At 38.4% G+C, this 27869-nt stretch overlaps 4 protein-coding genes across 5 annotated transcripts; 2 read left to right on the top strand and 2 right to left on the bottom strand.

Annotated features, from left to right (window-relative positions):
• The first annotated feature begins 2612 nt into the window (after window positions 1-2612).
• Window positions 2613-9973, top strand: LOC129091953 (serine/threonine-protein kinase ICK-like). The gene is made up of 14 exons (XM_054599662.1): window positions 2613-2788; window positions 3858-4120; window positions 4221-4275; window positions 5475-5596; window positions 5697-5776; window positions 5878-6010; window positions 6096-6267; window positions 6661-6828; window positions 6917-7342; window positions 7792-8000; window positions 8100-8242; window positions 8786-8902; window positions 9011-9118; window positions 9226-9973. The coding sequence occupies exons 2-14, from the start codon at window positions 4017-4019 to the stop codon at window positions 9375-9377; spliced, it is 1989 nt and encodes a 662-aa protein (XP_054455637.1). The 5' UTR covers window positions 2613-2788; window positions 3858-4016; the 3' UTR covers window positions 9378-9973.
• A 2014-nt stretch (window positions 9974-11987) lies between these two features.
• On the top strand, window positions 11988-13792 carry gsta.1 (glutathione S-transferase, alpha tandem duplicate 1). Its single transcript, XM_054599674.1, has 7 exons — window positions 11988-12069; window positions 12169-12296; window positions 12401-12452; window positions 12650-12782; window positions 12876-13011; window positions 13170-13295; window positions 13442-13792. Exons 2-7 carry the CDS (start codon window positions 12210-12212, stop codon window positions 13577-13579), a joined length of 672 nt encoding a protein of 223 aa, XP_054455649.1. The 5' UTR covers window positions 11988-12069; window positions 12169-12209; the 3' UTR covers window positions 13580-13792.
• Window positions 13793-13981: 189 nt separating this feature from the next.
• On the bottom strand, window positions 13982-15531 carry tmem14a (transmembrane protein 14A). The gene is made up of 5 exons (XM_054599676.1): window positions 15434-15531; window positions 14973-15048; window positions 14782-14883; window positions 14602-14689; window positions 13982-14475 (listed from the first exon to the last, which is right to left on the bottom strand). Exons 2-5 carry the CDS (start codon window positions 15046-15048, stop codon window positions 14433-14435), a joined length of 309 nt encoding a protein of 102 aa, XP_054455651.1. The 5' UTR covers window positions 15434-15531; the 3' UTR covers window positions 13982-14432.
• A 1202-nt stretch (window positions 15532-16733) lies between these two features.
• On the bottom strand, window positions 16734-27483 carry agpat5 (1-acylglycerol-3-phosphate O-acyltransferase 5 (lysophosphatidic acid acyltransferase, epsilon)). Of its 2 annotated transcripts, XM_054599670.1 has the most exons (9): window positions 27372-27483; window positions 26652-26889; window positions 25975-26044; window positions 25775-25890; window positions 25563-25652; window positions 24384-24474; window positions 23147-23308; window positions 19697-19820; window positions 16734-18935 (listed from the first exon to the last, which is right to left on the bottom strand). In XM_054599670.1, the coding sequence occupies exons 2-9, from the start codon at window positions 26868-26870 to the stop codon at window positions 18710-18712; spliced, it is 1098 nt and encodes a 365-aa protein (XP_054455645.1). In that variant the 5' UTR covers window positions 26871-26889; window positions 27372-27483; the 3' UTR covers window positions 16734-18709. The 2 variants fall into 2 exon arrangements, with proteins under 2 accessions (XP_054455645.1, XP_054455644.1); XM_054599669.1 differs by having other exon boundaries at window positions 26652-27483.
• Between the last annotated feature and the right edge of the window lie 386 nt (window positions 27484-27869).

The following is a 27869-nucleotide window of genomic DNA, read 5'->3' as shown; positions in this document are numbered from 1 at the left end:
ACACTGTGCAATAATAGTTAAAAAAGTTAAAAATAGTTGAAATAGTTGTTTTTTTTCTCTGTCTGTAAATATAATATTTCAGTTATTGTTGTTTTTTCTACTGTTTTTTTTATTTTATTGCTTATTTATAATACTTGTTTTATTTTATTTTATTTTTATTTTTCATTTTTTATTTTTCATTTTTTAGCTTGTCTTCTTCTACTATGTCTCTTGTGTGCACTTTACTCTACGCTGTTGTAAGCCTGCAAATTTCCCCGCTGCGGGACTAATAAAGGATTATCTTATCTTATCTTATCTTATCTTATCTTATTATTAAGACTTAGCATTTCATTATTATAACTTACTATCTCATTATTATGACTTACTATCTCGTTATTATGACTTATTATCTCGTAATTATGAGATAGTAAGTCATTTTGAGAAAGTTTCTCATTATAATGACAGGGGGATTTGCATTTTTTTCATCACAGTTGCGGAAATGGGCTTCTATATAAATGAAAATGGCAGGCAGGCCACAGTTACAACACACAAACAAGCCCTGGAAGTGGCCCTTCACAAGATAATGTTTCTGTGACCTTCAAATAACGTTCTGAGAACTTCCCCATTAAGTATTTCGGTTCTAGGAACATTACCAGAAGGTTATTTCTGTAAGACCTTTATATAACCTATTGGGAATGATCCCTGAATGTTCCTAGAAGGTTATAATTGTAAAGCTGAAGAGGAGTTTTTATAACATCGTTGTTATTATAAGTAGTAGTACCAGTATATAAAATTATTATCTCAATTAATCATTGGATTTCATAATGGCAGTGTTCCAAAACAGCGTTGATTTCACATTTCTCTCCCAGTAGCATTTCAGAAGTCTGGCTGAAGTAATAAATCAGTCATGTGATGGGTGTTACTCTAAAATCTGCACCCATTCGGAGTTGACCAAATATTGACAGGGGAAGTGTTAGTACTCAACAAACAGACCCACACACCACTGCCCATGTGTTTCTGAAATGTGTGAGCCTATCTAAATACCTCACACAATTTTGGTAAAAGCCATGAAAATGTGACATTTACGGTGACATTCCTAATCACAGAATTTGATGGGTCACCAAATCCAGTGTAACTCCTGCCATATTTATTCATCTGTCATTCAGCTGACAAATGAAACAATAGAATAACCTCTGTGTTGATCAGCTGCTCTATCCGGGTGTGTCAGCTCAATAACGACACAGCTTCATAAAACTATTTTCTTACACAGCTGGTTTGGCCAGATACTTCGGGTTGACTCCTCTCTTGCCAAACGTGCTATACCACTCTGAAAGGATGGGTACTTTTACTTTTAACATTAAAGTATGTTTTGCTGCTCAAAATATTGCTATTTTTATTTCAATTTTCAAGTAAAGTCTTTGCAAAACTACATTTCAGTAGGAATTTGCAACCTACTTTTTTCTCTATACCTTTAGCTAACAGTTATTTAGCCAGTGTATACATTGTAGACTAAGATATGAGAATCCTGCTCTTCCATAATGTACATTTTGGGGGAAAAACTGCCTTGTGTTAGTCAGTTAACATGCAATTTGGTATTCCCTAAAGGGCTAACTGCGGTCGACAACGGTAAAAACTTGGGGAGAAGAATGTCATCACTGAATATACATTACCACTGTAATAAAATACTGCTTGATCTACATTTTAACAGAAAATGACCATTCTTCCCCTTCAGCGCTTTTACTTTAGGTAACTAGTAAGAAAATGTTATCCTTATTTGTTTAATGTAATTTAAGTACAGTTTACAACACAGCATCTATTTATCCATTGTAATATTGCTTCTGAAAACTTTCCACCCATGGTATACAGTACCAGTCAAAAGTGTGGACACACCTTCTCATTCAACTACTTTGAAGAATCTAAAATATAAAACATATTCTGGTTTGTTGAGCATTTGTTTGTTTACCACATAATTCCCTATGTGTTCCTTCATAGTTTGGATGTCTTCAATATTAATCTACAATGTAGAAAAAAATAAAAATAAAGAAAAACATTGAATGCAAAGGTGTGTCCAAACTTTTGACTGGTACTGTACGTCTGTAGGAAATATTTTTTTCCTTCATGGTCCTCGAAAATACCTTTTGTAACTGGACCATTTGCTTTACTTGAGGACAAAGATGTTAGCAGAGAAGAATGCAACACAAGAGCACGCAGACATGGTCACTTCCGGCTTTGCTTTGCGCCGATAAATCCTAATCGTTCTTTGTGTTATTCTTTGAATATCGGTATTGTTTATCATTTCAATGCCATGAACGAGTCTTATTATGTCATTTTACCCCTAACTACTATATATTTAGATAGTTAATGAGCATGTGAATCCCAGTTATGCATTTGTTTGAATCACCTGGCAGCAGTGTGAGGACTAAAGGAAGGGAAAAACAAAAAATATATGAAAAAAGATTCAAATAATCATAAATGCTGCAGACATGAAAGTATGCAGACTTTGGAGATAAGAATGCAGTGATTTCTTCCGTCTCGTTTTGTATCTTCGTTTACAGACCGAGACGGACGAGAGCTGTGATTTGTTGCAATCAGACCGCAGACTGTTTTTGCAACAACGCGAGATTATGATGAGCTATGACGAGAGGGCCTGCAGGATGAAATGTATTCATGTTGTGTGTGAGACAAACTGGATGCATTTATCCTTTTTCTAACGGCGTCAGTCAGTCAACACATTATTCCCTTTAGCCATTTGTTGCACATCTATTTCTACTGCTCGGCCATGTGTTGTTGTCGATGTGAGGCGAGAAGGGTGAGTGATGTCTGCTGCTTTTTGTCTCTGTAGCGCTGTAATGTTGTTATCTGCAGCTGGGCCACCACCAGCGCCACAACACAATTATAACACAGCGTTGTAGTATTACATCCAACCATCTGCAACTAACTGCGGGGTGAATTATATCCGAATTATGCATGTTTTTAATGCTAAATTGCCGTTTTGTTTAGTCAGCTTCCACTCTGCTCAGTTAGGTTAACGCTGATCTGGGTAAATAACGTTACAACATCTTATAAACGCTGGTTAACTGTTAATTGATGTGAAGAAAGCATGGAAATAGTGTGTTTACATCTGGGGGTTTCATGTGGTGACATGAGACCACCATGATAACTATACACATTATTTCACTTGTCAGTCAGCAGTTCAAGTTAATCCAGACTTGTGCAATATGTGTCTGATATAAGTTGTTTTAACTCAAAGTCCAACCTCAACTGGAGATGTTTAGGTTTCCACATAAGACTGTGCAAGTTGCATATTGAACCATGATTCGCTACCAAACGAGTTGTGATGTCACAAAATCAATCTTGGGCATACATGTCTGAAACTCAGATTTAAGTAGAGCTCAGAGACAGTTTCCCAAGAGTGCCCCTGATTGTTATCATTTAATGTTGTATTCAGATAAAACTGTGGCACTGAAAACCAGGAAAACTGTGGTTCATATTTAATCATCAGAAGTATCTTAGATTATGAGGATGAATTGAGCCTGCCTGCTTGATACAAACCTGAAACTGTGCATATTTCGTAATGGTTTGAAGAAAAGGGTTCATTACCTGTATTAGCCTAGATTAACATGTAGTGAAGCAGTCAATTTAACACTTGATTTGCATCACTGAGAAACTGTTAATTGATAAATTGGATGACACCGATATATTGGCATATTGTGGCCAATACATGCCTAAGATTCATATAGTTTGCACTAACATGTTTTCCAACCATTGAATGTCCCATTTAGTAGAAAGCTTGTGGTCAAATGGCAAACATATTAATTCAAAGAGCTAGGTTTGCATAACTAACAACATTTTCTGTCATTGATCCCTCATCTTCCCAGCTGGGAGGAGGCAATTCCATGAAACCATGAGTCCACCTGCTCTGCCTGTGGTTTTCGGCTGTTGTCACAGGAAAATCTGGTTGCATTCAGCAGCCGGAGGCAAACCCTCTATTTACCACCCGACTATCATCTCACCCCGGATGCTATGGAAGGAGGAGCATGATGAATAGATACACAAATATCAGACAGCTCGGGGATGGCACGTATGGCTCGGTCATCCTCGGTCGCAGTCTGGAGTCAGGAGAGCTGGTTGCCATAAAGAAGTGAGTGTCTGGAAAATTGAGTGCGCTTGTTATCAACAGCACCTTCTTTTCTGACATGCAATTTGATTTGATTTAAGTTAATGGGAAATATATTTTTCAGAATGAAAAGAAAATTCTACTCCTGGGAAGAATGCATGAACCTCCGTGAAGTCAAGGTGAGTTTGTCTTTTTTACATTTTTAACACAATTTCACACATTTGAATAGCACAGGAGAATAACAGAAAAATACAACCCAAAATGAACTTAAATACTTACTTTATGCAGTTGCATCTATGATTTGGGAGAGAATGTCCATATTTACTGATCAAATTCACGTGAAATAATAAATCCCCATATTAAGGTACTGTTGTATGTATCCCTATTAACCTTCCTTACATCAATGTTGGTATTGAAGCTCCAGAAACATTATATGGAGTATTCGCTCCATTCTCCAATTTTGGATGTGAAATATAACATTCACTGAATTTCACTGAGCCTTTTCATAAATATGTACATAAAAAGTAAAAATATAATAGCAAACATTAAATATGACATGTAATGTTTAATGTCATGCTGTCAGCTGTGTTGATGCAGTGACCAGATGAGCAGCATTTTGTAGCTACACTTTGTGACTCTGTTTGTTATTTATTTTATTTCTTTGTGTAGAATAGAGATGCAACTTCATGATAACTTAATGATTTGCAGGTAATGCAGTAATGATAACATGGTTAATATACTGTACATCTACATTTTAGACCAGTTGTCAAATACTCAAAATTTCTGTTGTTTGTTTTCACACCAATTCAGTATGTTACTGTCTAAATTTCCTCACAGCTCAAAGTCACACACCAGCTCTAAGAGTTGAAGGTGATTCTTGTGTGCTGTTGGTTTTGAGCTCCAGTTCCCATCCCTGGCTTACACACTCCCTCTCCTAGAGCTTTAACGCAGCAAAACATGTGTAGAACACGCTGGTCCTTAGAGTCCTGCTAATTGGATCATAGTTACGGCATGTCACACCATAAAATCTCAAAATCCCATTACAGCTTTTCCCCCCTTACTAAAATTTAGCATGGTTAAACCTGTGTCATCCCAGGTGCATGGGGAAAGTGTATATTTCTCCATCCTGCTTTCTATTTACCCTTTTTCAATTGTAAGTTTTAATCCCACCTTTGCAGCATTTACCCCCAAACTCCATTGTGTTCATACTCTAGCCATGTTTTAACATGAAGGTTTTGCTTCATAGTTGTAGGGCGTGCTTTTGAATGTGCTGCAGTGACCCGTGTGTGTTGTCCAGCATGGTTGGTTTTACTTTTATTTTTACTGCTATTGTTTAGTTTCTGTGTACTTACATGATCTGTTTCTTTTATTCTTACAGTCATTAAAGAAACTCAACCATGCCAATGTAATCAAACTTAAGGAGGTGATTCGAGAAAATGATCACTTGTACTTCATATTTGAGTACATGAAGGAAAATCTATACCAGCTAATGAAAGACAGGTGCGTACTGTTGTTACTAATCCTAGATTTAAAACTTTATTTTATAAATGCGTTGTTTCTTAACCGTTTTTGTTTTCTAACTCTTTGTTTCTTGCCGCAGGACTCGATTATTTCCTGAATCTGCCGTAAGAAATATTATGTTTCAGATACTACAGGGGCTCACGTTCATTCATAAACATGGTACGTATGTCTACGACTCCGGGATGCTAAATATAATGTGGCACATTTTATGTTTAGTGCCAACTTGTGTCGAGACGGTCACGCATTGTGTCTTTTGTTAGGGTTTTTTCACAGGGACATGAAACCTGAGAATCTTCTGTGCATGGGCCCAGAGCTGGTGAAAATAGCTGACTTTGGGCTCGCCCGGGAAATCAGATCTCGACCACCGTACACAGACTACGTCTCGACCAGATGGTGAGTTTATTTGAGAGTAATTATAGCGCACTTTGTTTGATAGTTCAGGGCACTGAACTCCAAGCATCCTCTGTTTTTGGACCAGGTACAGAGCCCCAGAGGTGCTCCTCAGATCCACATCCTACAGTTCACCCATAGACCAGTGGGCAGTTGGCTGCATCATGGCAGAGCTTTATACCCTCAGGCCTCTTTTCCCGGGCTCCAGTGAAGTAGACACCATATTCAAAGTTTGCCAAGTGCTGGGTACGCCAAAGAAGGTAAGGTTCTTCATATGTGTACAGCAGAATTATGAACAACCTTTCTAAACAACAGGATGTGATTTGTTTCTGAGTAATCCATCTCACGAAAGAGATAGATATGTCTTCACACATTTGACTAATTCCTTACTAATTATTTGCACTTAATGCATGAGATTACTTCTTGAAAAACAAGACTAAAACATCAATACTACATAGAAAGAATGTGTATTGTGCACAGTATACTTGTGATTCGAAGTTCAGGTATTGGTCCTATGTTAAAGTTCCCCTCTCTGTGTATTTTTTTTTTTAAAGTTACTAATCTACTACTCCTACTACAGTCAGGGTGAATAAAAAAAAAATGTTTTTTTTGTTAAATATGATGTTCTGTAAATGTGCGTCTTCCCCCTCCAGAATGATTGGCCGGAGGGATACCATCTCGCAAATGTCATGAATTTCCGTTGGCCTCAGTGTGTTCCCAGTAATCTAAAGACACTGATACCAAATGCCAGTCCTGAAGCCATTCATCTGATGACAGACCTGCTCCAGTGGGATCCCAAGAAGAGACCATCTTCAGCCCAGGTAGAGTCTGACCTACACTTCCTCTTCATAGCTGAACATACAGAATGCAAGCTGATGTTGTTTTGTTCAAATCTTGATGTCTTTTCAGGCTCTCAGGTACTCTTACTTCCACGTGGGCCAGGCTTTGGGCACTCCTCAGCAGATCCTGGAGCAGGGCAGACCTCAGCCAGGCCTCGTGCCGCTGCAGGCTCCGTTACAGTCACAACCGACACTGCAGCAGCAGCAGCAGCAGCAGCAGCAGCAGCAGCAGCAGCAGCAGCAGCAGCAGCCCCTGCTGCTCAAGCCTGTGCCTCCCTCCCAGCCTCCACCTCCCAACCAACACTGCTCCCCCTCCAGGCCTCTCCAGCAGATCCAGCCCTCCTCTGCGTCTGCAGCTGCGCAGTCGGCAGTGTACCAACGGCATGCAGAGCTGGTGCGAGAGCAACAACCGAAGCACATCCTGAACCAGGAACAGACCGGAGGAACACCACAGAGCCATCTTCCTTACATTGTTGACAAGAGTCTCCAGAGCAAGGTGAGGCTGGAAAAATAATATATGTGTGTGTGTGTGTGTGTGTGTGTGTGTGTGTGTGTGTGTGTGTGTGTGTGTGTGTATATTAACTATATATCTGCTACTATTATTAGTTATAGCAAGTATGTCTTCTTTATTTCTTCCAGATAATTAATAAATGAATGAAGCCTTTGCATTAAAATGTATATGTTAAAATCTGGGCTAGCAATCCCATAAAGCTGGGCTCCTATACATTACTGATGATGGCTGATTGATGTAAACATCTAATCTACGTTACTTTGCGTCACTTAGTATTTACTTACTAAGTAATACTTAAAAATCAAGTTTTTAGTAGATATCAAAGGGAGGCTGACAGCCAGAATATCTAGAAATATATATTAAAATAACTTGTTTTTTCAAACATGGATTATGGAAAATATTCCTTACGTGTATGGTTGATGTTGTTCTTTTAGCAAACAAGACAGGAGACAGAAAAAGCAAACCTACTGAGCTATCAGTTGAAACCCAAAGGAGGGCGGCGGCGCTGGGGCCACGGCACCGGACACCTTAAGGCTGAAGACTGGGACGACTACGAGGAAACGGATCTGACATCCATAGGTGTTCTTGGAAAAAGTAACTTCTCCGCAGAGAAGTCGAGGCATGGGGAGGACACACTGAGCAGGTGAGGACATGATGGAGGAATACAAGATCTGTACCCTCAGCTAATGTCCATACAACACTATGACTACCTTTGTATCATTGAATGCACGCTGTCTTTCAGATATGGAAATGTTCTGGATTATAGTCGTCCCAATGGAAAGGAAGATGCACCTTTAAACCTGAACAAGAGTGCAGCCTACCAGGAGCCATTGAGAACTGCGTCTGCCAAACAACATTACTTGAGGCAGTCAAGATATTTACCTGGTAATGTATATATTCGAATACTTCCATGACAGTATTCATTAATAAAATACATATATATCATCGGTGTCTGCAGGTGTTTTTCATGTCTACGTTTCACGTTTGTGGTTTTATAAAGTAAAGCAGATCAACCACAGGATTTGTGCAGTAATTAAAAAGCTAAACTACTTTAAATCCATCTGCTGGCCCTGAACTGTCAACGATCCCAATGTTAATAAAAGATACACAGTATATATATCAATGCAAATAATTTGGTGAACATGGTGACACATACAACCATCAGCACATGAGTGCAGAGATTTCCCAGGGTCAGTCAAAGCAAAATGGAGTTATAACAGAGGTATCTGTATATAATTATTCTTCACATGAAGCCCAGTCGCAGCCACAATTAATAATGCTCATGATCACTTATTATTTCTTTCTTGTGACGACAGAGAATAAGATTTAAAACATCAGGTCCTCTCACCTGGTCTTGTTTTTTTTACCGACCTGTCTATCATCTTCCTTGAAAAAGTGTATCTGATAAGCTCTTACTGTCTCCCTCAGGTATTAGCACAAAGAAGAACGTGGCCATAAATGCCAGTAAAGACTTCACTGGTAGCCATCTTTGGGGCAACAGCAGTATTCCTTTCGGAGGGACTCTGCCGAGCAGAGGCGCTCACGGTAATCTCCCAGGACGTCTCGCACTAAACTTCACTGCAATCCTTGCAACTATTTGTCATCACTACCATTCAAATAAATGCATCTGTTATTGTTTCTTTTAAATGTAAGGTACAAACACAATCCCAGGTGGATACATGCCGTCGTTTTACAAAAAAGACATCGGTTCAGCCGGTCACAGGCGACACCAGAGTCCCTCTGTGGAATCAACAGCATCAAGTGAGGATGAACTTCAGAGATTAGAGTTTTGCGTGATATTCAGCTATCTAATTTATATTAACTGTTATAGCGCCCAGCCACCTAACAATTATTTTTAACTATTTTAGATTATGCAACGTGGCAGTCAGGCCGGAGTCCGATGAACACCTCTACCAACATGCCATCAACCAACAAGAGCACCCCTGGCCTGCTGCCTCGCCCGCCGGTACAGACCATCCACGGGCGAACAGACTGGTCTGCCAAATATGGACACCGCTAGTGCCCCGCCTGGAGCTCTGATCTGTGCTCCTAAGAACTCTTTCACCTCCAAAGAGTAGGCCTAGTTGTTTTATAATCTAAATCTGTGCATACACCTTACACAGCAATAATTTTGTTTTTCATTATGTGTACTATGGATGTTGTAAGTTGTAAAATATCTCAGTGTATGTGTATATTTAAATGCAACCGGGCCAGAATTTGAGCCTGGATTTGCTCCTCAGTGTTTTTATTTTGTATTTCTGTAACATAGCTACTGCTCTTCAGAGGTAACAACCTCAGTTTTGTATCAGATTTATCATTGAATGTTCACCAACCTGTAAACATAATATGCATATAATGATTTTCTGAAAACTTCACTGTGACTTGTTTTGGCTACAACTTATTACTTTGCCTCTGTAAAGTTCGGTATATTTGATTTTTTTTACATTTCTGCTGTTTTTTTTTCATGAGCCTTGTAATCAGGTAACTATTTTTTGTGCATTATAATGAATACAATGCAAGTGGTTGCAACACTGTTCAAGTCTATTCTAGTTTCAGAAGTAAAATTATCCAAGTTAACACATGCTACCCCCTCGGCCAAAGTGAGTGTGATTATTGAATTGCCAGTTGTTGAGTATAATTAAACTTTTGACTGGGTAATGATATTTTCAACTGTTTTTTTCCCCAAACAATTTAAATTGAATAGCTGAATGCAAAGTAAAAGTTACCTGTCAGTCTATTTTCCGTTTCTGGCCGACAGCTGCACCGTTGTGAGCACAGCTGCCGGATAGATGCTGGCAAGCTACATTAATCTAGATATTAATCCATGACTAGTAGCTCACTGTTAATGCTAAACATGCATGCATAGTGTATTAAAAGGGATCTGGTATTCTACTGTAGGCACATTATGTAATGAAATGTATTTATCCCTTCTTTATTTGGTAGATATTGTGATTGATAGAGAAAAGATGTCACAATTTCATCAACAAGCAAAACTGGCTTCCGAGGTCCTTAATGGGACAATATTCCTGCACATGTCCTGTAGGTAATGCAGGTATAAATATATTGTTAGACTACTACATTATATGACATTATACTTAATTGACACCTATGAGGGGTATTCTCATTCTATGGCAATGTGTGTACGTAGCAACAAGTCAATGGAGAAAATAGAAGAAAATATTGATGGCACACCAACAGTACGTTATTATGGTTAACGAACTCATATGCTACACAGCCCCATCTACAGGGCTTCCAATGAAATAGTGGCAACAGATAAATACAAAATGTAAAAAGTGAGAAATCCATCAATGGTTTCATCCTGTATGGTATTTAAAAGGGGTGAATACAGTAAGTAGAATGAAGTAGAAGTTTAGGATTAGCATTAAAGAGATTAAGCTTTTAATGTAACTGTTTGCAGTGCTTAATCAATACATTATACCATTGCATTACATTAATTATGACAACAACTCTCTAGAGACCTAAATTTTGTGACATAGATCGTGGTCGGACTGAAGGCAGTCAATGATGGAAGAATACTATTATTTTACTTAAGTAGCAATACCTCAGTATAAAACACTTGATTACTTTAGGTAAAAGTCATTATTCCAAAATCCTATTTATGTAAAAGTACACAAGTACTAGCATCAAAATGTATTTAATGTACCAAAAGTAAAAATGTATTTAATGTACCAAAAGTAAAAGTTCTCACCTTAATACAATAATAAATATGATATCACTGGGCAAGGCTGGTAAAGGTGGATCTACTATACTGCTGGTATACGTCATCAGTTATTAGTTGATTTATATATTTTTTAATAATAAACAAAATCTGCAAAAGTAACTAGTAATGTCAAATAAATGCAGTGTATGTTAGAATAAATTAGAAAAAAGTAAATGCATTATATCTAAATGTAATACAAATTTGTTTAATATTTGATACTGTATGTTGTTGTTTTTCAGATGATACTATAATCTTAAAAAATGTATTACAAAAAGGAAGGCAGACTGCCACGTGCAGCGCCTCATTTGGATGTGTCTGACGCTTGGAGCTTAACTTCCCTACGTTTCTCCTACAAATGGGCCTTGAGCTTGTTTGGAGGTTCTAGCAGGGGAGCGCAGCTACTGGTACACCGAAGGATGGTCGTCCGCCGGGGGGACCTCGTCCTCTTCCACCGAGCGCGGGGCTTCGGGAGGGACACACATGGAGCGGTGAGGGAGGAAGGGGACACCCGCCTAGCCAGCCAGATCAGCCGAATCAACCCTAGCGATCAATGGGGTGACAGATGTCGCAGCCAGATCGCCCTCACATCCAAGAAGAGCAACATGGCCGTGGCGTATTTATCTAGCGTAACAGGAAGACAATGTTCTATCACGGTGTCGGATATCTAATGTATATACTATGTACTATGTACAATGTATATATGCCTTAGTGTGCAAGTGATTGGTTTTACACGTAATCGATACTTTAAACTTGCCGTAAAATTATCGATCTAACACGGCCAGTTAGTATTTTACCCATAATGTCTAGCGGCATCATGTTAATGAGCCATGTTTGTATTGGTCAGAACCAGCCAATCGCAGTCGTCAGATGTCTTCCCCACCTTGGTCATTTTTTTCTCCCCACATTACAATATTATATAACAGCTTCACTGTTTCGTTTACTGCTCTCACTTCACTCTGCTTCTTCCACGGTGGCTTGCCGGTGCACACAGGTATAATTTCAAAGACTCGTTATCTCAGTTCCCACGTTTTGTTGTTGTTAGGTGCATTTGTATTCAGTAATATGTAATATGTACTCTGTCTCATTTTAGTTTTAGATATAAAAAAAAATATCACTTTTGATACTAAAGCCATGGCCGGGAAAGTTGTGCTGCAATACTTCAATGGGAGAGGAAAAATGGAGTCAATTCGTTGGCTTTTGGCAGTTGCAGAAGTCGATGTAAGTGAGAGTGTGTTGATATTAATCTGAAACTGTGCTGTCTCGAAACAACCCAAACTCTCCCGAATGGGCCCTAAATGTGTTATGTAATCTCATATTCACAGTATGATGAGGTTTATCTGACAACTCGTGAGCAGTACGAAAAACTCCTGAGTGGTGAGTTTCAAAAAAAGCGGAATCAGACCTCTGACCTGTTTTCAAGTCACATGTGTGCTTTTTCAGTTTTAATCTTTTAACTTTAGCCCACTTATAATACAACCTTTTATGGTGGATGGCTAAACGTTTTGTGACCTCTATTCATAGTTCTAATCTACAAGGGTGTGCCGCTCTTCATACCTGTGTTTTATCTGCAGATGGAGATCTCATGTTCCAACAGGTTCCTTTGGTGGAAATGGATGGCATGAAGCTCATTCAGACAAAAGCAATCTTGAATTACATTGCAGAGAAGTACAATCTTCATGGAAAAGACATCAAAGACCGGGTCATGTATGGTCCATTTCTTAAAAAGCGCAATTATGAGCGTCTTCTATAATGTGATTTTAGTGGATGAATGTGTCACGGTATATGCTTTCCCCTCAGGATCAACATGTACTCAGAGGGAGTGATGGATCTCATGGAAATGATAATGATGTTGCCCTTCAGTGCAGATGCAAACGCACAACTGGAAACCATTCAAACTAAAGCAAAAGGACGCTACCTTCCTGTGTTCGAAAAGGTACAGCCATTCTTACCGTACATATTATTTGAAATGGCATGTTCTAGAAACTAATTCATCTTACTTAAAAACCCTTAAAGATGGAAAATGGAGCTGTTGATGATAATATATATTAAATAAACAAACAAGCTATTGTGTGTCTTTGACAAACATCTCAGGCACTGTCTGGGCCCATGTACCTGGTGGGAGGTAAGCTAAGCTGTGCAGATGTGCAGCTGCTTGAATGCACCCTGATGCTGGAGGAGAAATTCGTTGGTATCCTCGCAGAGTTTCCCAACGTCAAGGTAAATGTGATGTACTTTATAAGACTGGATATACAAAGGAACAAAAAAAAAGAACTTGTTCCTATGAGATATATTGTTAATAATAACAGAAATAAACTGATTACCGAATGCTCTGTTTAAGAATGACTTTCTGCGTTTCCCTCCAGTCTTTCCAGGGCAGGATGACCAGGATTCCTGCCATCAGCAAGTTCCTGGAGCCAGGCAGCAAGAGGAAGCCGCAGCCAGATGAAACTTACGTGAAGACTATCATGGAGGTGTTCAAAATCAAACTACCATTGAAATAAACTTCTCACATTCCTCACACAGGCATTGTGAAAGATCCATTATGCAAGCACAGCATGTATGACATATGGATCTATTATTTGCTGGTTGATGTTTAGAATAATACTGCACCATCCATTGCAAGTCTAATTAACAGTAATCTATGTCATAAATTTACATTAAATGGATGATATTATGTGAAAGTTCTACTAAATAAATGTTAATTTCTGACATCTGATAGTGTTAATGTTTTGCTTATTCAGTTACAGAATTAAGATTATCTCCACACCATGTACATAAAAACAAAAGTATTATTTAAAGAATCACATTTTGTTCTGATTTGTTTTGCTTTTACTATATTACAAAAATCACAAACTATTATTCTAAATGTTTTTTCAAAGTTAAAAGACAAAGCATGAGAGCAGTCAAGAATACACATTTTATTCTTTAAACTTGGCCCTTTTCTTTCAGTGATTTGAATATTTGAGATCACTTACATTGACATTATTAGCAGCCTTCAAAAGTGAAGTCGCAGTGTAAACAGTAAACCACCTGCCAACACAAACAATTGCACCCACAAAGCTCATGTACATCTGTTAATCTCAAATCAAGAGATTTACATTCATGCACATGCTCATACAAAAAAAGCTTTATTTCTATAAAGATCGCCAAAACAGATTTACTGCAATAGGATTAGTAGTCAAGTTAACCTCAAATCTGTTAAACACCCACTGGTAGTTTTTGTTCACATGAGAGTTAAGTTAGCATACAAAACAGAGGGTTTTAGTATGCAACTGGGAATGCTGTTTCCTTTAAAACAAGGCTTGCTCAATGAGAGACAGAGAGCCCTCAGTCTGGTCAGCTTTACTCCTTCAGTCACACCACCAGGAGCAGTAACAGCCGAAACACCATCAACAAACTGTAAGAGAGAGAGAGAGAGACAGCAAATCAAAAAATATTTAAACAAGTGTATAATAACCCGTTACATAATTTGACAATGTGTTGTTACAAAATGTTCTGCATTTTGAGCAACTTTGACTCTGACCTTAGCCCCGACATAAAGCCAGCAGGCATTAACTTTCCAGATTTCTTGTATCTCGTTCCCATCACGAGTGAGAGGACTCCTGAGGAAACTGGAGAAAGAAAACATCATGACATGGTATCAATTATTTGACTCGTAAACTGTTTAAAATCAATATATTACAATGAGCTTAGCCCTACTCACTCAATGAGACCTTGATGTCCTTTGGGTCATAAGAGACGTTGTATGCACCATAAGCAGATAACCAACCAAAGACCAAACCAGCCATCAGGGACATGACGCTGCCTATAATGACACAGACACACAAGATGAGAATCAGGGTTAATCAGGTTTATCAAGTGTTGAGCCGTCTGCCAAAATGAAAAGCTTTCAACCTTTTCTCTTGTAGCCCATGTATCCCCCAAAGGCGATGGCTGCAGCATAACCAAATCCAATCCAGTCAACTGCCATCTGCAAAACAAACAGGTATACAGCTCAGGGTGTGAGGTATGTTTGGTATTTATATAGAGCCAGGACTTTAAATAGCAAGGCTTACACACAAAAAAAATCAAAACAGAGATAAGGTATTTAAATTCCCTCTAATTACCCTCTTCCTACACTTTTAAGCGAAATACTTCTTGTGCTTTAGTACTTTAACCCCTAGTTATCTACCTGCAAGAACTCTGACAAACCCCTAGGTATCGCTGTGAGACCTTTAATACAAAACAACAGAGGAAGCGTAAGGACAGACAGCTCAGCGCTGCACGCATGTTATGTCATGTTTATCTCATGTGAAGTACGTTTTATTATATTATCATTGTACATTAAGTTAATTCGTTGGGTAAATATGACATACCTTGAGTCCAAACGAGCTGCAGCACTAAGAAACGTTATCTTCAATCTGTGACTTCGCTTCCTTGTTACTGCCCATAAAACATAATGCTCATGCGTGGTTTGGTTTGTGGTGTGTTCGCTGACTTTTGATAAAGGGGGAAATTTGTATTTCACAACATTTAAATCAATGCCGGTTACGGTCCCAAAACCTAATCAAAAAATATATATATATATTTAAGTGATCTTTATTTAAGTGTCTATATATATATATATATATATATATATATATATATATATATATATATATATATATATATATATATATATATATTTAAGTGATCTTATTTAAACAAAGTGTCTGTAGAGTTTATTTATACATAAAATCACACTTCCAAGTCCATTTCTGTTGGATTTCTTATCACCAAAATTGTCTTATTTATCTGTGAGATACCTGTTTTGGGCCTAATCTTATTTTTGTGTGCAAAGTCTAAAACTTGGAAATACATTTTTCTGTAAAATTACAGTGTCTCATGGGTAAATATTCCATTCGGAGAGCAATAATTCTTCAGTTTCCTACCAAAAAACTTAATTGTATCCGGAGGGATTTTCAGACCCACTTCACTTCATTATGCAAAAAGTAGCTACAATACATTTGTGGGAGAACAGTGCCTTGCAAAAGTATTCACCCCTATTTTGTTGCACTACAACCTGGAAGTAAAATGATTTATTTGGATTGTATGTAATGGACCTACACAAAGTCAAAAGTGGTTAAGTGAACTTAAAAGAGAAAAAAAAATTGAATTTGCCAGAAGAGTCCAAACCTGTTTTATTTTTTCTTTAAGAAATGGCTTTTTCCCCCCTGCCCACTCTTTCTTAAAGTCCAGCTCTGTTCAGTGTACAGGTTGAACATCCAAATCCAATTTTAATGTCTGGTTGCAATGCAACAAAATAGGAAAAATGCAAAGGTGTTGATTACTTTGTTATTATTATAATTTAGTATTATTTGAACATGTAGTAGTAATGGTTGGTCTCTGTGTTCCTGTGCTTACATAACTACTTCTCTGTGGACTGAAGGTGATAAGGGGAGGGTCAGTAGTGTCCCAACAGTTTATTTAATAGTCATAATCATATCCTTTAGATATGCAGGACTTTATAAGTCTCAGCCTGATGCTCTAAAAAATACTTCAGTGTAAATAAAATAAAACATGCACAACATTGTGCATAAGGCATCTCAAATGTTTTATTTGAAATGATGGCATCTTGGGTGTGTAAGTTTAACTGTCCACTGACTGTCAACAGTCAGTTTAACTACATCAGCAAAACATTGTACCAGTATTACATTTACTTGTGCATCTCTGATACCTGTGAAATAGTACAAAGTTTTAACTTAAGTCATGTGTTCAGTAAGACAACAGAAAAAAAAAAACTTGACTCTCCAAAAGAAAACCACTTTATTTCTCTCTGAGCCCCCATTTCCAGAACTTACATACAATAAAGGTTTCATTGTTTAATAATAACCCTTAAAAAGTGTAAATCAATGCATTCTTCGAGCAAAATAAGCCACTATGAACTGTAGACAATGTGACCACACGCTGCAAAGAGCAGCAGCTCCAGCAGAGCGTCTCCATGCAGTCACCTGGTGAAAAAGAGCCACAGTGGCCCTGTGAGAGGGCTGAGGATCAACTCCTCCAAAGAGAAGGCACACATTTCCAAAATCAGTTGGCATTTAAATACTGTCTACATAGAGATTTCCTGATGAGTTACAGTCTGGTTTTGTCAGGATAAAAATGACTATAAAATGTCTGACAAGTCATTTCAGGAAGGATTATTCAAGTGAGGTATTGGAGCAACATGTAAAAACTATGAGGTTTACTGTACCTTCCACATGAGGAGAACATCTCTCAGACTAACTCTAGACGAGGACGAGACGGCAAACATGTAAAGTGACTCGTGGAAAAAATGCAATGGTTTCATAACAGTAAACAACAATGGACATACAGTGCTTTTCACAATACAGTGACATTTATAATACAAATGGCTTTGAGTGCACAGGGACCTGTGATATACGGTTAACATGGCTTTGTCAGCTTTTTGCTAGGCAGATACTTTTGTGTCAGCTGTAACTAGTATTCAAGAAACAAATGCATATAAAAAGTTATGGATCTGTGAATAAACCATTTAAAAAATAAATCTAATTATAATGTATTTAGGTCCAAAAAAGGAGGAAGAAAAGAGACATTAAGTTTCTTAGCTGTCATTCAGGCTGGCATTTAACAGGTATTGCTCAACTTAAACACATGGAGAATATAATGGTAAATACAGCAGGTTTTGGCAATGATTGACATTTTAAGGTTAAAGCAATATTTAATTTTTAAACACGCATTCCTCCAAATGAACTTGCTGTGGCATCTGCCACTGTTCAGCGACAAAGTCTCAAATGTACAGTAGATTGATTTCTTTTTTTAAGGATACAAAGTAGTAAAAACTAAATCTTGGGGTTTGAGAATTTGGAAAAAATGCTCTATCATATATGCATAAATGAGTTTACAGCTACATTCATTATGATTTTATAAAACTAAGTGATGTCATATGAAGATTTATGGTAAACAATGCAGCTGGTGTCAGGTTTATGAGCCCCTATAGAGGACTGCATGCTACTTATATCACTTTAAATGAGCAGGTGCATAAACCTCCTGACATGGGACTTGGCATACATGACATTACACCAATGTCAATGAGTCAGTGCACTTAAATAATTAATGATCTATCATCAGTAGGCTGGTGTACTGTTTCAGCTACATAGAGTATCCAAACATGATCAATTAACTTGTTTTGAGAGCACTTAGCACACTTTGCTCTCAAAAATATGTCAAAGGGCTTAAAACTGGCCCATGTTTGATGGAAAAGTGGGCATGCATAAATATTATTTGGGCTAAATCTGATGAAGGGGGGAATTACTTTTAGAAGTATATATACTTTTTTTTAATTTCAGAGTAGATAATTAGGGGTATTTTTAAGAATACCTTTCATTAATTCCACTCATGTTTTTTCAACAGGCTGCAAATCCAAATAACGTGAGGGAACAAGTAGCACAAAAAAGCTTAACATTTCTCCGTATCTCCGTTCAGCTTTCGGCTCAAGGTCAACAGTGAGCCGGACATGAGGAGTAAATCTCTGAACCTCTCATCAGATTCTGCTCTGCATCTGGAACAGACCTTGTGTTGTTGCGATACAGGAAAATGGCAACGTCTCTCCATGTCTTTTGTGCATCTCATCGTGGCAGCCGCTGCCCTGTTTGTTAAGGAAAAGCATTCACCCACAACCAGCCCAGCAGAGTCCCGTACACCCAGGTTCTCACGTACAGTTTCCTGCCGTTCTCCGTCAGCAGTAATGGCAGTGTCAGTCCCCCCAGGATCAGCACTGACGGGAGGGTTTTAGAAAGGCTCAGAGGAGAAGGTTTGCCTTCCCCGGGAAACTTGCGGATTTTGTCTGCATCCTCCGACTCGTAGAAATCCGTCAGCAGCCTTTGAAAAGACAGATTACTCTCTTAGGAATTCAGTCGGTCTTAGAAAAGCACAAGGGCTACATAAGTGAATTATTGCAAAATGCTGGATCAGTGAAAGCCTTTTTTTTTTCTTTAATTAATTAATTAATTTATTTTTTACAGCAGTTACAGCACAAATACTACACCCAAATCACACCAGGGCTTTTTGTTGCTTGATGGATGTTGTCAATGTTGGGATCAGTAGATTACCACTTTCCATCGTAGACAACTATTATTTAAACCCAACCCCGTGATTCACAGTCTATGTCAGAGAATCAGACTCAACTTTCTCAATGTTCCATTTTGATATCAGTTTTAATGCAGGTTATATTAAATATCTCCTTCAGCTATATTTGATCTTTTTACAGTTTTTAATTATTGATTATAGACCTAAAAGGGAATATGGGCTTACACTCACAAGGTGTGTATTTCTCCCTACTCCTTTTTGGAAATGTTTATGAGAATTTGTTTATTGACAGTTTGCTATATTTTGTTATTCTTATTTATTTCCCCTTTCTTATTTGCATGTATTTACATGTTTGAAATAAATAAATATAAAGAATGTAACCTTTTATCTGCGATAACAATGTTAGGTAAATCTGTAACGTTTCTAGCTTTCTTTCTTTTTAGAAGCTAAGAAACATATCTGCGATTAAAACTTGTGGTGCCAAAAGCAGAACATTTAAAAACATCACTGTGGTTTATGCATTGATTTAATAACATCCACCAACACACACTTACCGGTCCTTGATTTCAAACCGCTCGTGCAGCCACCTGCGGAAAAACAGTGGCTCAGAAGGAATTTCCTTTATGTCCACGCGGTCAAAGTGTATGTGGACTCTGGGACATTCTTTGCACAGGAATTCTGTCAAACATAAAAAATAAAGAGACTAAACAAAAACAGGAAAAGCCTTTCAGCAAAACGGCACGTAGAGTAAGCACCTAAAATCAACACGAGGCGACAATGATGGAGTGGAGCTGCTATGACACCTTGATGCCAAGGCCCTTTGACTCAAGAGAGTAAAGCCCAGTAACGTACAACAGCTTGTTGGTTAAGCTGGTGCACCGCAGTCCCAGACCAATACCATCAGATCTGATAATAAAAGCAGGATGAAATTTGTCTAAATCCAGTCGAGTGTTAATGTAGAAGAGTCAGATTTAAAAATATGAAGTAACACTAAATATTTAGAGTTACAACTGAATATTCATCATTTGTATAATAATACAAACCATTCAGTTTCAGCATCACCAAATAGATTTTCTTAAAATAAATATGAAAGTGTCAAGTAAAAATTACACTGTCAGAGCACTAAGGAAAGAAAGAAAAGTGTCTGACAAGGTCAGACATAAAAATGTAACCAAGTGTGAACGCTCAAGGCTACACGTGTATCCCCAGAGACCTTCAAGTTCCTGTTTCCACAACATGCAATATTATCAGGAAACCTGGCACTGCGGCCAAAAGAGGAAACTTGATCGAAGTCAGAAGCGAAAGATTGCTTTACTGGCGGAGAGAGCACCTCAATCAGCTGCTGCACAGATTTAAAATCTACCTTCAGACACAATATGTACCACTTCAATAAACCCTGATATCTCAAATAAAGACGGGTTGATGTGGACGAAGGCTCAGGACGAGAGACATTTGATTTATCTTTGCAAGAACACACATGAAGAAGCCAAAGTCAGTCTTAAGAAATGGCAACCATCCGAGCCTTGACTGCAGGTCATGTCTGTGTGAGCAGAGCAATGTTCCAAAACACACTTTAAAAACAACTTCCTAGAACAGAAGAAGGAAATCAACTCTCTCTGTAGAAACAAACACCTCCTGATCTCAATCCTTTTAATAAACTCTAGTAAAGCTGAAAATGAAGCTTTAATATTTTGGGTCATCTGCATACAAAAAGGAGACCAAACGGCCACAAGAAAGATGCAGGGAGCTCAATTATTTTCTTTTTTTACATATAAAAAGCCTGCAGAGTCAGGTGCTGAATTCTGTGATTGTCTAGACCACACGTGTATCCAGCGTGTTTTTCACTTGCAGCTCTCACACAACAGATAGCTCTCATTTGAATCTGTAGTGATGTCTGTACTGGCTCTGTGGTGGTGCACCACTCAGCTCCCTCTCACAGGAATAATTGTGTGTTGAAGTGCTTATTTAAACTTCAACTACACGCAAGTAAAGGTTAGGCTGATGCCCAATAAAAAAGGCAGAATAACTGTATCTTGTATGTAACAACATAATGATGCTGGAGTATAGCACATAATAGGAAGTAAAAATCCAGACTGAGCTGCAGACCTTTATTAATAACAATAATAAGCTCTGGACTCCAAGTAATGACAGGGACCCATCAAATGCCAAAATCTTTATGTTTGCATTTTCAGAAAATGTGCTGTGGTTTTGTGGTTATGTCAGATAATTTGGCTACATTTAATACTTTGAACTTCATTGCAGATTCATTCAAAAATCAACAAAATTAAGTCAGAGGTCCGCAACTTTAAGTGAAGGCATTGTTTGTTTCTTTGGTTTGTTGTTTTTATTTTTCTACTTTTATTGCTCGAGTACATAATCTGCTATTTGCCACATCAGTTGTTAAAAAAAGCTTTTATTACAGAATAATTTTAATGCAATATACATATACGAGCAATTTAGAGTAATCAATTATGCTAATCTGCATGATTTGGACCGTTGGAGGAAGCCGAAGAACCCAAAGAGAACCCACACTGACAAAAGGGAGAACATGCAGCTACCCACAGAAGGGCCGTCCAGCCCGGGAATCAAACCCTGTTGCTGTGAGGCGATAGTTCTAGCCACCGCGCCACCATGCAGCCCTGTACAATAACCAATTAGGGAAATCCTAAATCCCCATTTCCAATAATGATTTTACAGTGAGAGGTTGAATATTTTCAAAGACGTTTATATTTTTCCAAACCCAAGATCAAGTCTATCATCTCAGCAAACTGACTGCACTGTGTTTTTAAATAAAAGTTGCATGTTGTACACAACCCGTAACTCAGGGTCTAATATACATCACAATACGTTGAAATGGTTCAAACTGTTCATACTGATGAGAACACTGAAATGTGAGTTTGGACTGTTGTAGCTACAGTGTGAACGCAGCCTCGAGTCACTTCCACTTCCTTTTAAAATCACTAAAGTCACCTTCACCACATGAGACCAGGAAGTGCGTGATGATGAGAAGAATGCTTTTCTATTCTCTGTTCCGTTTGCTAGAAACACATTGATGTTTATTCCTGATTGAAACGGGATGTTTTTTAACATTCAAACAGTGCTCGTCAAACAACCGGCAACAAGGAATAATCAAAAACTCCAAAACATAGAGTCATGCTGTTTACAGGAAGACACGACTGTTAATAGGTTTTGTTTGCTATGTGATTATTTACCGAGGGTGCGTACACAGGATAGATGATACACTGCCTGCGTGTTTGTGGATCACTGATCAACAGAAGATAGAGGCAGCCTGTAACTGCTTTTATATCTGGTATTAAAATGCTGCTTGGATCTATAGGATTAAAAATAACAAATCATATGTCCTGCATTAATAACTAGTATTCACACACATTTTTCACAAATGACTTTGCAGTCATACCGAGTGTCGATGAGTTTTCTTGTTATGTTGATTCTGACAGAACTATGATTGAATCTCAATATGTAAATAAACTTGGGCTGGTGGATTTGTAGACAAATAGCTGTACATTTGCTCACAACACCTTCTCTCGTGTTTTAACACCTTACATCACATTTCCTTACACAACAAGCACATTTCCTTATCCACATAGGATATCCAGATACAGCTCACATTTCAATGCCAGGTGCAAATCGGCAGCAAGTGGAATAATAACATGTTTTTCTCACCACGGTACTGACTGCTACTGTGAATACTACAACAGGAAAGGAGCAACCGGGCAGAATATATCGTTCTGGACCCGACTGGTGAGATGACTATTCTTCTAGCTTGTTGGCTGGCCTGGCTAATTCCCCTTGAGATGGGCTCGCATTTCCATACTTATTCCAGATGCACGTGTCCTGTATAAGTGTACGCCTAAGACAAAAGGACTTAAGACAAGATATCCAGGTTCAGATCAAATTGCGAGACCATCTTAAATGAAGGAAGCTGTTGACTGACCGTGTCTGTTTTTAAATTGCCAGTTGCCTCAATTAAGATGCCTGCTTACCTGGCATTGATGGAGCAGGTTTTCTTTGACCGGAGACTTCCAGCGTTCCCTCGTAGGCCACTGTGACGTCGTACACGGCGTCCAGGTGGCCCTCCATGGCCTCGAGGGCTATGTGAGAGGCCTTCATTCTGGGTGTCAGTGTGTGCTTCAGGACAGCCAGTCCTATACAGAGGAACAGATGTAATAAATGATCTATTCAATCAGATCTGATGAATTACAGGTTGTATTAACAGTGTGAATATAAAGCATGCCTAAAAAACAGAAGTTGCTAGACATGTTTTCACAACTTCCTCAGAATGTGTTTGGCTGGGAATCTTTGTTACATGTCATCATTACATCTGTCTTTTAATTTTCCTGTCAACACTCTACTATTCACTATCAATAAATAATGGCTTAAACCCCCCCCCCAAAATACTTTAAAAATAAATACACACATGATGGTAAAATACAGTAATTCTACATGAATGCTTGTGTCAGTTACTGCACAGTCTGTTGTTCCTCAGTCGATGTGGCACCTCCCTCTGCCCACTAATACCTCACTAATAGCAGATAATGTCATGTGCACATGTTGGCTCTCCAGAGCGATTTATTTTGGATTAATGGGGGAAGGTGATATTCAGAGCTGTGGTCCAGAGATAGGCTTAATCTCTGCATAATGGATGCAGTTTGTGATTTGACCTAAACCCCACACTGCCCAACAGCATCACAATAATCATGTTGATGCAACGACTGTATTCAGTTGTGAAATTGTAAAGCTATATTGAAATTAACATTGCGGTTAAATACAATCGCCCTTTAAAATCTGATAATTCCACTTCCTCATGCGACAAAAACAACCAGAAGAGACTTCTCTGTGACGGATTCTTTATGAGCAATAAATTCTCATATCTACCAGCAGCAAGTCAAATTAGTCCTCATAACTTTGATCTGCACCAGCTGAAATATTTAATCAGCAGATTTGGTGGACGCAAATTCTCGGCAAAACAACAGTAATCCAGTGACGACAGACATTAATAAAGTAGTTTTTATGTGTATAAAGCTCTACTAATTAATTATTCAACAAAAGGGTATAACATTTTTTCAAAAACACTGACAAAAATAGCAATAATCTTTTTACAAATCCACAAGTGATGCTCACTGCTCACACAACAGATCTTTGTCAGCTGTTTTACAGACTGCTGTGTGCTGAATTAGAACACAGCAGTACAGCAGTGAATGACTTCCATCAAGTTTGTACCTTCTTTTGTAGCAAAAGCCTGACTGTCAGCGATAACATTCTTGAGCTCTGGATTATACCGAGTTCCTTCTGGGAAGATGACAAGGTACATCTGTGAGAGAAAAACAAACACATGGAATCAAAATCTGTGTGTTTTTTGTTCTTGATGCTATGGGTCAATAGGGATTCCTAGTATTGACAGGACTTGTACTGAACACTGTACTGAACTTTTTATGTTTATAAGAAACACTTTGAAAATTGTGTTTTTGTTGATGTAGACTCAACCTACTACTGTGTTCCTTTGTCTCTCCCCATTTTAGTGACGCCAGATTAGAAAGATTTCAACAAATATGACCATGTAAGGTCATCTTTTTTAGCCCAAGTACTGAAAGAATGTGTATAAGAATCTTTCTTTTTAATCTCCTGAGAAATACTGAAGATGTGAAGGCTTTTTAGACAATAAGAAAATCTTCACACTGGCAAATGAGGAACTAATGCAGCAGTTTTTAAAATACTTTATAACGTATTTGTGAATTACTGTAATCAATAGGCCAATTTAACAATTTGTTTTGGAGTTGATAAGATGAATTTCCGTCGCACAGGAACATAGACAAAAATATATGTTCAAGTAAGGGCACTGTGAACACTGAGAATATTTATTTTACCTATTCAGAACAGAGCTTTCATTGTGTGCCTACAGGTCACCAGAACTACTTCTCTTGACACACACACACACGCACACGCACACGCACTAATCCCCCACAGTTAAATCCCAAAAGTGATTAAAAAGTTGCCCTTTCAGCACAATAACAAATTGCATGTGAACCATTGTGCATCTGATTATCCATTTCATTGGTGCTGACGTCATTATATGTTCTGTTAATACAAACTCTCAGAAACAATTCACATCAAAATCCTAATTACAAGATAATTTTTTTGAAAGACAATATTTTTGGAAGATTATACAGAAAGCTCTGCAGTGAATTTAAGTGGTGAAAGTTTAAAAACAAGCTTGTGATGATCAGAAAAATAAGGCCCCGTTAGAAAATATGATTGATCTTTGAAGTCCTTGTTTTCTTTTGAACTGAACTTTTAGTCTTTAAGGGAGAAGAAATGGCCTCAGACTGTATGTCAACCTTAAGAGGGTAAACGTGTGTGTAGTCAAAAGGCTTATTTAGAACATTTATAATGTGTACTTACTGGGGCTCCAGACAGAGTCTGGGTGAAGAGTTTCTTCTTCATCGCTATTTCACTGAACTTTGCACTCCGTTTCACGTAGGCTCCTCCGTGCTAAAACAGAAAGATAATCCAATGAGAACAGCAGTGGGGAATGTGACTCATTTTTTTCTTCTTCTCTGCATCTGTAATTTACAATAACAAATGACATTCAAATACTCACACAGTTGCATTACCTGAGAGAAATACCATCCGTACAGCGGGAGCCACTTGAGTCCATCTTTAAGGACGTATCTGACATGGCCGAGAGCGCTCTGCCTGATGGCGAGCATGTCAGCAATGATCCAGTCAGCTACAAGGAAAACCGTAGAGATTAGATTTTTACTACAATAAGTCATTCACAATAGGCTGAGATTTCAATTTGGAAATGTGTTACCTGTACATTGATGATTGGACAGGTAGATGACGTTCTCTTTGTTCTTTGGTATATCTCCATAAATAATAATCTACAGAGAAAGCATGTTAAAAGTATTACAGACAAAATGTCATCAGTGTGCAAAATGATTCTTCTTTTTTGTTAAATATCTACACTGCATTGTGGATTTGTTTCTGGTTCAGACTGATTCATCCCACCAGAGTATAATGCAGCTGTTCAATAAACCCAAGTGAATTAATTAAAAAGGTCCTTTGCAATCTACTCATTTGGCCTCCAGTTAGAGGGACAGTGCAGACAATCTTATTACACAAAACACTATCACTGTTGTTTCTCTGCAGAGTCTACTGTACAATTATAACAAATGTGCAAGGAGTGGCAACAGAAGGATAAAAGAATGCAGACCTTCTCGACATACATCTGGTTCATCAAGATATTGTTTATTAGCCTATGTGTCTAGCACATAGACTAATTTACATTTTGGGTTTTTTAAAGAGGGGAAAAAATGCAGACACCTGCAAAGATGCACTGATCTACATGGTGTGCATGCAATAATATTTAGGTTCCCAGCCAGTGAGAGGGTCCTAGTATGTCTTTTAGCAGAATAAGATACCCCATCCTTGATAAACACAGTACCACTTAACTGTACATTTACATGCAGTACATGCATGATAACTTACCTCTACTCCGGTGTAGTTTTCAAAGAAGAACAGCACCATACTCTGGTACACGGAGTACAGCCGATCGTCTACCTTGTGATATATTCTCGCTGGTAAAACGGTTGAAAGAAAGCGCCAGGCGCCCCATGACAGCATGTAAGCTGGGGCTGTTCCCAGCATGATCGTGGCTGGAAACCAGTACCGCAGCGAGTATGTGTGCACAACCAAGGAGAGCAGCATGGTCCCACCTCCGGCTCAGCTTAAGTGACAGAAAACAGTGAAGTGGACTGCAGGACGTCGTGCTCCTCTGTGAGCACTGTTATTAAGTCGCACACACTATCTATCCCACACCACACCTGGTTTATGTTCAGCACACCTGTCCCGACAAGTCGGCATAAGGAAGTGAGAAAGCTGCAGCAAGAGGGGAGTGAGGAGCTAGCCGGCTAAAGCTAATGTTAACCTTGTGTGCAAAATGCAGTTAGCCAAGTCGGCTCACGCGGCTAACGCACACCCATACTGCAATGCAAAAAAAGAAATGAACTAGTTATCTGACTAGTTTCAACATCTCTGACAGAATCCCAACGTGAGCATTCAGTTACAGTACAAGTTAAGAGACAGAAAGGTTAGCCTGCTCACTGGTGTTTAACGTGTTTAGCCACATAGGAAGTTTTACCTCACGCTACATTTGATATATAAACTGTATTATCTAATGTGAGTAACACAACAAACTGCAACACAAACCTCAGCTCAGTCGTTACGAGGCAAAGTATTTTCTATTTACTTCCTAGTTCTTCATCTTTATCCGGCTAGCTGCTCGTAAACTAGCTTCATGCAGCAAATGTCACACACGCCTCCCAACGTAATGCCAACCTGTGACGTCGACGGAGCTGATTAGTCGAGTGACGCAATCAGAGGCCAGCCAATGGGCGAGAGGCACCATGAGTTCCATTCCATCCACTCTTAAAGGGACACAACGCTTTTTTACGATCCTCCACAAATAACATATTACCGTTTTGAAAAGGATAGCATAGTATAGTAGTAAATTACATTTATTTTTACATTCAACACTTGAAATGATGAAGGCACTTGCAAATGACAAAGTAGTACAAAATGTAAACAATACTTCATTTTAACCTCTTTACTTAAGATTTCATTAAACTATTATATTTTGATTTTTTTGAAAATGTACCTAAACACCGGCAACATGAAAGATCTCGGGGTAGATAATAATGAGAATAA

The sequence above is a fragment of the Anoplopoma fimbria genome, chromosome 6, assembly GCF_027596085.1.
Source record: "Anoplopoma fimbria isolate UVic2021 breed Golden Eagle Sablefish chromosome 6, Afim_UVic_2022, whole genome shotgun sequence".
Taxonomy (NCBI): Eukaryota; Metazoa; Chordata; class Actinopteri; order Perciformes; family Anoplopomatidae; genus Anoplopoma; species Anoplopoma fimbria.
This window is presented reverse-complemented; position numbering and strand designations above follow the sequence as displayed.

Bases quoted from the DNA above. Each gene is read 5' to 3' on its own strand.
- LOC129091953 (XM_054599662.1), top strand. From the start codon at position 4,017: ATGATGAATAGATACACAAATATCAGACAGCTCGGGGATGGCACGTAT. The intron at 6,268-6,660 runs GTAAGGTTCTTC...TTCCCCCTCCAG, and splicing joins TGCTGGGTACGCCAAAGAAG to AATGATTGGCCGGAGGGATA. The intron at 6,829-6,916 runs GTAGAGTCTGAC...ATGTCTTTTCAG, and splicing joins AGAGACCATCTTCAGCCCAG to GCTCTCAGGTACTCTTACTT.
- gsta.1 (XM_054599674.1), top strand. From the start codon at position 12,210: ATGGCCGGGAAAGTTGTGCTGCAATACTTCAATGGGAGAGGAAAAATG. The intron at 12,297-12,400 runs GTAAGTGAGAGT...TCATATTCACAG, and splicing joins TGGCAGTTGCAGAAGTCGAT to TATGATGAGGTTTATCTGAC. The intron at 13,012-13,169 runs GTACAGCCATTC...CAAACATCTCAG, and splicing joins ACCTTCCTGTGTTCGAAAAG to GCACTGTCTGGGCCCATGTA.
- agpat5 (XM_054599669.1), bottom strand. From the start codon at position 26,870: ATGCTGCTCTCCTTGGTTGTGCACACATACTCGCTGCGGTACTGGTTT. The intron at 25,653-25,774 runs GTAATGCAACTG...TTTCTGTTTTAG, and splicing joins ACGGATGGTATTTCTCTCAG to CACGGAGGAGCCTACGTGAA. The intron at 18,936-19,696 runs GTAAGTGTGTGT...GTCTTTTCAAAG, and splicing joins CGGTTTGAAATCAAGGACCG to GCTGCTGACGGATTTCTACG.
- tmem14a (XM_054599676.1), bottom strand. From the start codon at position 15,048: ATGGCAGTTGACTGGATTGGATTTGGTTATGCTGCAGCCATCGCCTTT. The intron at 14,884-14,972 runs GTTGAAAGCTTT...GTGTCATTATAG, and splicing joins CATGGGCTACAAGAGAAAAG to GCAGCGTCATGTCCCTGATG. The intron at 14,476-14,601 runs GTCAGAGTCAAA...TCTCTCTTACAG, and splicing joins GGCTTTATGTCGGGGCTAAG to TTTGTTGATGGTGTTTCGGC.